Source organism: Anarrhichthys ocellatus, unplaced genomic scaffold (assembly GCF_004355925.1).
Source record: "Anarrhichthys ocellatus isolate YVR2014 unplaced genomic scaffold, GSC_Weel_1.0 scaffold7, whole genome shotgun sequence".
Classification (NCBI taxonomy): domain Eukaryota; kingdom Metazoa; phylum Chordata; class Actinopteri; order Perciformes; family Anarhichadidae; genus Anarrhichthys; species Anarrhichthys ocellatus.
The window spans coordinates 649,781-660,706 of NW_022280037.1; the positions used below are offsets into that span (position 1 = coordinate 649,781).

Genomic DNA, 10,926 nt, shown 5'->3' on the forward strand with positions numbered 1-10,926 from the left:
CTGCTCCTCTACATATTCCAGAAGAAGAGCTAACATGGCTTGTAGATCATGTGGTTTTCTGCCTTATTGGTTAATCTATGAACTTAGATTTTGACTTTGTTAAATGCAGTATAATTTGCTGCATCGTAAATATAAAAGTCTTTGTGTAAAAGCAGCATCACATTACTGTAGTTTGTTGGCATGTGTGTAGTCCCAGAAGTAAGAAATGAAATCCAGTATGTCTACCAGCCCCCTCGGCCTGTGCACACACACACACACACACACACACACAGATTCTGATTCTCCCATGTTGTGACAATATTCAATCTGTCTTTGGGATTTCTTTGTCAGAGCAGCACGATTATGCTGGCAACATTGACTGATATCGAGCTTGGCTTTTGGAAGAAGACACACGGTTTTCATAAGCCCATTAATCTTAAAAGGAGCGACTGTCAGAAAACATACAGTACCCCTATCCCTGACATAAAAAAGGCCCGTCCAAGGCCGTGATTTCTGGTTTGGCAGAAAACGATATCACACTGCCTCCGATGGAAGGCCTTGAATCTCCCCTGTGCAAGCTTTTCCATTAGAGATCTGGCATTCTTAAGTTTAGGAGCAGAGAATTACACCAACACTGCAATCCATGGCACACGAATGGATTTACAGCTCAAAGAGGGTCATTTGAGGAATGACCGCTTATTGTTATTACAGATGTCTCAGAGCTTTATCTAGGTAACTAATTTAAGGCTAAAAGTAAGAGAGCGACAACGCAAGAGAAAGAAAAAGTACCAACGCTAAAGGTAAAAAGTTAATCATAAACATTACAGCAGAATTGTGAACTGAGAATAAAAAAGTTGATGTCAATTTCCACATGTTACCCGCTGTTTCTTTGACTCCCTGGGCTGATTTCCAAATAGGGCAGGCATGAACCAACAGCAGCAGCCGTGGATGGAGTCTGAAGTGCTCCAGAAGTAATTAAGGTTCCTTCACTTAATTGACAACAGACCCAGCCCAGCGAAGGTTCAAACAACAACCAAGCATGTGAGTATAAAAAGGTGCATGTAACAATGCCCAGATTTCTGGCTGAACAGACTGGATACACTATATGTGTGTGAGTATTAATGAAAAAAACATAGTTATGCAGCTCGATCAGAAAGTAAACCCCATGAAAAATACATTTTTTTCAATATTTTATGTAGTTTATGACTCCCTCTAAGATGTTTTAACCAACCTCATCCCCAGACAAGAACAACATTTACAACCTTCCTGACCGCTAGGACACACTGAACGCTCCTTTGGTTATTAACATCTGCAACAGTACATTTATCTTTACTTCTTATTTAGAATTTCTTAGATTATGCAATGCATGCAAATGATCCACTTATTTACTGGCTTTCTGGCTCTGGTTTCACTTTTTCCGCATGCAGGGCTCTTCTGCTCTTGGCCATAGAGGGAGCTCTTCCTCATCCATTTTACACCGTTTGATTATCGTGCAGCACTGGGGAGGAGACCACGGTCTTGGTCTAAATGTCAGGGCACTGGTTTAAAACATAGCACCAAGTTCAGCAAAGTTTACCTGAGCACATCTCATGTAAAAAGGTACAGAACATCATAAGCCCATTATATGATAATGTAGCACATTTTATCATTACTTGGCACAGAATAGTTAATAGCCAAGTCAACACTGTTGATCTTTTTTGGAAATGTAGACCAGAAAAAGTACAAGACAGGGAAAAGTTGTTATTCTTCACCAAGAAATTGAAATAATTCAATTTTCGTTTCATATCACATTTTTCCTTTATCTGTCGGAAGTTACATACCATTATTTTTTGATTCAATGTGCATCACATTTTGTTCACTCCATCGTCATCTAGATTGTGATGGTGAATTAAAGCCATGTCTGATAAAGGGGTCACACCTTGAGTCTTCATTATGCTGACTCCCGTCTGATAACAGAGGCTTAGCATAAGTGTACTTATCACTGATATGTCTGAGTTAGTTATCTTTTCTATTTCCAGAACAGATCGGCATCGTCCTGAATTTATGGTCTTTTTAGAAGTCATGCTTTTATCTTAATGAAGTGCATCATGATAAGTCTTTGTACAGTTGATCGCTACTGTGCACTAAAATACAATGTTCCAGAAGAAACAGCTGCTGTAATGCAGAAGTGGACGGCTAATATCACGAGCTCCCTTCACACTTTCTTACATGTGCTTGAATATACACTCTGCACTTGGTATGGATGCTTAAAGTAGCCTCATGTTTATGTTAACCTTTGCTCAGCTTTGGTTCCCTGTTTATAGGAACATTAAGAGCAATTAAATACCGGAGTCAATTTTATTGTATGAGTTCACATATTAGAGTGGATTCTAAAACTCAATCTGGGACAAATGATAAAATAATTACAATTTCCAGTTTCAAGCATCACCTTCTATGAAAAGCTCACTGCAGATAAGAAATGTCATCTTGAAACATTTAAAGCTAATTTCTTGTGTTTCATGCATGTCTTTTTTTTATTTTGAATGAGGCATCAGATTAAATTCTTAGATAATGCAAAGTACAATTGTGATGCAAGTGTCGTCCTACAAAGGAAAAACCAACAGAAGACATGTGTGAATACTGCAAAAATTCATAATTTCCGATCAGAGATCATCGCGCTTGAGTCTGTTCATATTTTGTGATGACAATATTTGGTCAAGAGAGAGAAAAACAGAGAGAAACAAATCCTTTGTGTTTTTCTGATATGTTTCCACTTCAAATGAAAACCAGATTTGTTCCCCAATACACAACAAAGTCGTCATGGATTCCCAAGGACAGCCGGCGGTACGAAATTAAAACAAACTGAAACAACCCATTTCTGACTGAGCAATTTTTGTTAGGTGGTCTAATGTGTACAACAGAAAAATGTCTGCTATATACTGAGGTATTATACTATCTTGGAAATTTTATAACTGCAAGTAAAGGCAAAGAAGGGTTCCACAACTAACTTTCTTCACACACACAAAAAACAAACAAAAAGACGTTTACCCCTCGCCTCCCTAAAGATTTAATAGGAGACATGTCTGCTTCTCCCCACAAAACAGTCAAAGTAAATGCATGATCCTCAGGCATCTCCCTCAATGTAACAATTAAAAGTACGCTGAGAACATGAAGACACATGAGACGTGTTTAGTGAAGGTCACAAGCAATTACCCAGACTGGTAAAAGCTGGCATGTCGCACATGGCACTGCTGCACGCCCTCATTAGGCGTGTTCTGTGGCTCAGAGTGGGTCTTGTGGCTATAAAAGAACTGAGCCCACTGCCTTCCAAGCCTCCTTTTAGCAGAACCTCACCAGCAGGAGCACAAAGAAACTACACATCACCACCTCTGGATCAGATAGGAGTGGACAAACGTTTTTTTTGTTTTTTTTGTAGAGGAGGGGGTCTACTTGAGCGAGGAATCGGTGTGTTTCTTTACAGGCTGGGCATGGTTGGCTTCCAACAGGATAAACATTAATTCCCCAGTCCTTCCTAATAATGAGCAACAAGGGATTATTACCTTTACTGTGACATGTTAAGTTTAATGTGTTGGTTTTAACAATACAAAAGTATTACAAATAGGTGAGTGTCGGAATAGCTGCTGAAAATGTCTCCATTTGTTTGAGCACCAGATATAGAGAGCAGCCACGGCATATATCGTTATATATGCGTTTGCCTGTTTGGATCCTTATGGGAATATATGGAGCAGGAGGTTGTTTTTTTCTGACATTTTGTTTCAAACTAATTGCCTCATGATGGTCCTGGTGTGCTAACTGCTCTCAATCTGGACCCTGTCTAATAATTCCCCCACTGAGCACTGAGATCACTAAACTCACAAACACTAAATCAAGAACATGGGCACCCAGAAAAAGGCTCTTTATTAAAACCATGGCAAAAACACATATTCTGCTTTTGTTGAAATGGGAAAGATGCGTTCATGTGCACAGTGTTGTTTAACAGATGAGAGATGAGAAGCCAATGTCCAGAATGCTGCTTAGTACTAAAGTTTAAATGCATCACAGCTACTACATTTTTTTCACATGCCATGCACACACACACACACACACACACACACACACACACACACACACACACACACACACACACACACACACACACCAGCTATTTTACCATTAAAACAACTGTTTATAAAGGAACTGCAGTAAAATTACGCCTGAAAAATTACTAAAATAATTCCAGAACACACCTCCAGACTCATACACACACACACACACACGCGCACACTATCGGCCCCTTTGAGACAATGACTAATACAACTTTGAATTTGCCTCAGAACTATAAAGACAAAGCACACTTGAGGAAGTGAATCCTCCGATGACACTTAAAACCAACATCAATATTTACCGACGGGGGTCGTCGCACCTTGCGGGCGTCAGGTGTTGATCGGATAAGTTAGTGTCTCACCTGAAAGCGATTTGGGAGGAAATTTCACACTTTGAAGACCTAATTGTGGGCTATTCGTTATAATCTTTCTGAACTGAACAAACAATGGAAATAGCGTTGGACCATTTTGAAAGATAAATAATCATGCTTTTGAGAACACAGTGTGATACAACCTATTGAAACCAAACACAGGCCTAAAGGATACGTTATCTGGACGTTAGTCTGAACAGCGGCTGACATTAATTAATGTAAATTCAAGATTTCTATGTAAGCAAATAATAGTTTTACTTGCACCAAAAGCATTAAGATTTGACATGTGAATTAACCCTCATCTGTTTGGGAACCCAGTCTTATTAATATCATTGAAATAGAGAAAAAGTAATCAATAGTAAATACTATAATGCTTCAATCTCATATTTAAGTCGGTGATCATCATTAGACAAAACAAACACCATTATAATACTATACTTTACTGTAACCGGAAAACTCTTATTTCATTTGCTCTCCAGCCTTAAAATGTCCTTCCATGACTATATTGTGCCGACATGTGGGCGATGATTTTAGTTTAGACGTCTCAAGAGATGTCAGTTAGAGATAAAGGTTTATCTCAAGTTTGAACACCTCTGATGAAATGGCGGTGGATACGTGAGCACCTCGGACATAAAGAGAAGAATACTGTACAGTAAGTCAGTGGTGTAGATATATAATAATTCAACCATTGGATTTTAAATGGAATAATAGAGTTTGTGTTTATGCCGCAGTGTTTATGTGGGCACATATTGTATGATTAGACTTTGAAAATGAGGGGAGCCGTTCAAGGTTGTTTTTGTTTCGTCACACAGGACAAACAGGCGGTTGCAAAGCCCTGCACCTGATGTATGCAAAACTATAACCGCAACAACGGATGTGTTCACGTGCGTTATTATTTTAAAGTACCTGTTTTACGTTTACTTCATTCTTTAATAAACATAGTCACCTTTAAAATTCAACACGAATGTATTCTAACACATTTTAGAGAAAGACATTGCGATGATTAAGGTCCCAGTTCTAAAACCAGACCACCGACCTCTCTGCTGTTTGTCTAACCTGCATGGCCTAAATGTACACGGTAGAAAATCTAATCTGCTGCAGCGCACATTTTTTTTGGCTTTTATATATCTTTTACATCTTAAATTCATAAATAAAAACCTGGAAATTATCAGTCACAAGACAGGGACATTAGGTATCTAAGAATGTGCGCATTTGAACCCATCACACGTGCAAAGGTGAATAAAGAAATAAACAAAAGCTAGCTCATTCAAATTCTCTCACATTCATTTTTGCATTTAATCTCATAATCCTAATGACTATTTATTGCTTAAAAACAGACGCATCTTTCGGTAAATGCAATTACAATTATATTTAAAAAACAAAACTAATTACAGCCTAGTGATACAATGCATACATGATCATGGCAAAAACAGAGAAAATACATATATTTTAAAGTTGTAGAACTACATTAAATTAAATAATTTACGAGTAAATAACGCGGAAAACGGTATACAAAATACAATTACGAGGTAAACACAAACACACCTTCTCATGTTGATATTCATATAAAATACTAAAGGTAAAACAAATTTAAAAAAATTCTAATGAAACATCCAGAAAGTGGTTTACCTACCCCGAAAATGCTGCACATGGCAAAGAAGTAAGACTGTGCTGGTAAACCCAAAACCATGCAATTCCTTGGTTGTCCAGATGAGGGGAGTCCTGCCAGCCAAGCAATGATGGAAAGACAGAGAGAACGACAGGGAGTGAGTGAGGGACAACAGTGACCCAGACAAAATTACACCTTCAATTTATTAAAACAATAATGCATACTCAGCAGCAACAGACGAAGTTCCCTCCGGTGTGCCAATGCACCCTGCAACATGCATGCAAATACAGCATGCAACAATGAGATGAGAATTCACTTGATATCCAGACGTCCACGATAAAAGAGGATACAAGTTTCCACCACTTGCATCTACTGCTTTAAGGCAATCTTCTCCAACATCCAGCTCCTCTGACCCAACCTGATGCTTTCCATGTGTCCTGCTCCCAGATCTGGATGGTGGAGCGGACAGGAGACAGAGAGGAGAGGGGTGGAGGTTGTGGAGGTGGTCGCGGGGGGATAAGGACACTGCACCTTGTTACCATTGGGTCGACTGTTAAGTTTTACTTGTAACGTTTTGCAAGCGATACCTTCTAAACTTGCACAGGAAACTCCGTAAACATGCTGTGATAATGTAAGTCTCTGGCATCCAGTGGATATCCCATAGTCTGGGAGCGCTGCGATCTACAGAGGTATCGATTACACGCGCCCCTTCCCATGTTTGATGCTCCCAACACTGGCTTATAAAAAAAAAAGACTCAGGCTGCTAGTGTGCAAGTTTCTTTTTGGCTCTGATGGCCAAACGACTCGATACCCTCAGTTTGTCCAACATGTGCAGAAAAACAGATTTTTTTTATATTTATAACTGAATAAATCAATTTAAATAAAATAGCTACAAATGGAATAGACTGGCCAACATGCCAGGTCCCATCCACAGGTGGATATTTTCAGGTATATGCTGATGTTTTTCTCATCAAATTGATACTCCCTGATGCACACTAAAAACATGTCGCCAATGCCAAACACTAATAAACAGGGAGGTGTCATCCCATTGTATATGATGTACATGTCCTTACCGGTTGCATGTTGGATGAAACGTTTCCCTTTCTGCCACTTCCCCTTTGCAAAATATTCAAGGAGGCTGCACAGCTCCAACCGGATGGGGTTTGCATTGGCTGACAGCGGTCCTAGCGCAGGGCGACCAATGAAACCAAAGCAGAGGCTCAGCGTATAACAGCGAAGATTGACGTGTAGGACGCGTCAAATTAATTCTAGCAAACGCCGGACTCCATGGGATAACTCCAATTTGCTTTTATCGGATGAAGATCGCTCTGGTGCCATTGTACCTTGCAAGTCACTTGTCTCCAAAAAAAGATTGAAGGGGGCGCGCTGCACTCGGAGATTTTAAGAGGTCTATTTTTCCTCTTCTGGGGCTCATTCCTCCCGTTCCCCTTCCTTCTCTGCTTTCGCTCGGACGCATTCAGCCATTCGAAGGGGCGCCTATATTTCCCGGCACCTCGAAACATATAGGCAAATGGGTAAGCCCGCGTAACCATCGGCATGCTTCACTGGCAGGGACCTTATTCAAGCGTATCAAGACTCACTACGCCTGCGTACAGACAATAATAAGCATTTGTTTTACCTTTTGTAATTTTTTTCCCTTCAAGTTCAGATAATGAGCAATAGAAGAGTGTTTCTTTTCGACGACAGTATGTCAAGTTTAAATCGTGGGGGATTTTTCCAGCTCTGTCAAGGCAGGCAATGTTTAAGGCTTTAAATCTTAAATGGAACCACACCGCCAATTACACCATGAATAGTGTGTCTCCGAAGAGCTCTCGAGTGTCAATTCCTCATGCTCGCCATTTTTTATGTTGCGGGTGGTTTTTTTGTTGTAGTTGTTGTGTACTCGGGGATGGCGGAGGGGAAACTAATATAGTCAAATAGTGTACACACTTTTGTTGGTTACCAACCAGAGGTTACCAGTAGGCTGACACATGTTAAAGTCACTTTATGGTGTAAATTGCAGGAGCTGGCCTGTGTCAAACTGATACAGGATGCACATTTTAAAGTTGCTTCCTAATAATAAATAGACATAATTATTTTATGAAATTACATTGTGTGGCAGAGTAGGAAAAGTCCATTACAATGACAACATGAGGCTATTTTATTTCCTTATCAGAAATGCATGTATAGGCCTACTCACTTCATGCTGCGTAAATGTGTGCCTTGTGTCTCCATTGTCCTGCAGAGCAAAACTATGGAGAGGTGAACCAGTTGGGCGGCGTGTTCGTCAATGGGCGACCCCTGCCCAACGCCATACGGTTGAGAATAGTGGAGCTGGCTCAGCTCGGGATCAGACCCTGCGACATCAGCCGGCAACTCCGAGTCTCGCACGGCTGCGTGAGCAAGATTTTGGCGAGGTACAACGAGACCGGCTCCATCTTACCCGGAGCCATCGGTGGGAGCAAACCACGGGTCACGACGCCTAACGTGGTGAAAAACATTAGGGAATACAAACAAGGCGACCCCGGGATCTTTGCCTGGGAGATCCGGGACAGGCTTTTAGCAGATGGAGTTTGTGACAAGTATAACGTCCCGTCGGTCAGCTCGATCAGCAGGATTTTACGCAACAAGATTGGAAATCTCTCCCAGCCCAACCAGTATGAGAGCAGTAAGCAAGCCTCCGCGCAGGCCGGGCTCTCCTACAACCACATATACCCTTATTCCTACCCCAACATGTCCCCCACTGGCACTAAAATGGGCAGCCCTGGAGTACCGATGACGGGTGGACATATGAGCATATCCAGGGCCTGGCCCTCTGCACACACCGTCAGCAACATCCTCGGTATACGAGCCTTCATGGATCCTGCAGGTAAGGAAAACAAACACTCTCTGCTCTGTGAGAAATCTCAGGACTCTGCGTCTCTGGACCATGAGCCGTACAACTCTCTCTGTCCTCAAATCAGAGCTTAATAAACGAGTGTAGCTGGTTATTGTGTTATTCAGCATGGTGAATTGCCACATCACTCCGTACAACCTGTTCTGTGGACACGGGCAGGACAATGTGTCCATTACAATTTGCACAGGCCTCCGTTTCACCATTTAGCCAAAAAGCAGTAAGGCCACTTACAATAGGCCTTTTCATGGGATGATGCATTTCCAAACACCTTGCTCACCTGCTCTATCCCCCCCCCCCCCCCCAATCCCCCAAGTAGGCCTAGTCACTACAGGCGTTTTGTCTGTCTCTTTCTGGTCCTGTAGTTCAACATAGTAGTCAGTGTTTTCATCCAGCGTTTAGTTGCCTGGTCCAGTGTGTTTTTTTGTGTCATAGTGTCCTATATAATTTAAACAAATTGTCTGTCAAATTCTATATTTGTAGCTCCATTTTCACATTGAAAAAGATATTACTACTTATACAATAATGTTGCAAATATATGATAACATATTAGGTATATTTTATTAGGTACAATAAACCTAAACAATTATTAATATAATTTATTTAAAAAGAGAACGTTATTTATAATTATCTGATAATGTTGTTTCCTTTCAGCTGTATCGTTTTTTGTGTGTCTTTAACGTGTAATCAAAAAACAGGTCTTATTTTATTATACACGCGTATTACAAACATTTGTAAAATACATGATATTTTTTATATTTAATTATATCATTGTTTGATTGAACCTGACTTCAGAACGGCCTGCTGTTTTGAAAATGAAACGTATTTTAAAGCCCAGACAGGTTCATGCGGAAAGCATTTTAAATGTCTAATTCACGTCATTTATCAAAACTAAATGAGACTGCTTTTTTGTTCTGTGGCAATTCTACCTTTTATACATGTTTGACATGAAATTACATGTTTCTAAATCAGCCATTGCTGGGATGGAGGGATATCCACCAAAAATGGAAGAGTGGAGTAGCGTCAACAGAGCCGCTTTCCCCGGGGCACACTCGGTCAACGGGATCGACAAATCGGCAATCGACGCCGACATAAAATACGCTCAGGTAAATGGATGTCTGCACATGTGTAGCCCGCAGCCTGTGACCTTTCTAAACCAAATGTGCGCACTCTGTATCGCTACAATAGCGCCATTTTTCTTTGCATAAACAGTCCAAATGTATCGTGCCAAAATGGGCAGGGGCCTTAAGCAAATTAGTATTCTCGCTGCATAGGCCTGTGGCAGAGCTGTGAAAAGTTTCCATATCAGGGACCGTCAGACAGAGTCATATAAGGCAACAGACCTCTCTGCTTGATAAGATTTCACCCCGAGACTCTAAATAGTTTTATGACTGTTGATTAAGTGTTCTGTTTTAGGACGGAGACCGACAGTCCTGCATTCATGATCCAATTAGTCTTATTTATGGTGAATTACATTGTAGTGAATGTAATCTATTCCTCAATTTGCTCCCCTCTCCCTGTAAACCACTCCATTTAGAGAAGCACTGCTGGAGGCCACATGCCGCTGTCATATAGCCTACAATTATAAGCGCTGTGCGTTTGAGGTTTTGTTGCGCTTACTTTGTCTGCCTGTCTTATGTTTGCCTGCAGCCCTCCTCGACACTGTCCAGTTATGTCTCGGCGTGTGCTTACTCTCCCACCAACCAGTACGGGGTGTACAGTGGGCCAGCAGGCGGCTACGTGGCCCCGGGCCACCACCACTGGCAGCCGCAGAGCCCGGTCCTGTCCCACCCGGGCGGTGGGATGACTAGCATGCATGCAGGGGAGATCCACTCGCCGATGAGCTTCAAGCATCAGGCAAGAGAGGGTACGTATTGAGGGAGGGAGGGGAGGGGGGGGGGGGGGGGGGGGGGGGGGAGACAAAGTAAGCGCAACAAGACCTCAGACGCACAGCGCTTATAATTGTAGGCTATATGACAGCGGCATGTGGCC

At 41.5% G+C, this 10,926-nt stretch overlaps 1 protein-coding gene across 3 annotated transcripts in view; it reads left to right on the forward strand.

The window, feature by feature from the left end:
- The first annotated feature begins 7,286 nt into the window (after nt 1-7,286).
- The window catches only part of pax1a (paired box 1a), a 4,856-nt gene continuing 1,216 nt past the window's right edge, over nt 7,287-10,926 (forward strand). The window contains exons 1-4 of one of the 3 annotated variants that reach the window (XM_031847682.1): nt 7,288-7,576; nt 8,287-8,910; nt 9,907-10,040; nt 10,585-10,801. In XM_031847682.1, coding sequence (XP_031703542.1) covers nt 7,573-7,576; nt 8,287-8,910; nt 9,907-10,040; nt 10,585-10,801 — 979 coding nt within the window. In that variant the 5' untranslated portion in view covers nt 7,288-7,572. Of the gene's footprint in view, nt 8,911-9,906; nt 10,041-10,584; nt 10,802-10,926 lie in introns of all 3 variants that reach the window. The other 2 variants (XM_031847681.1, XM_031847683.1) reach the window with 2 other exon arrangements.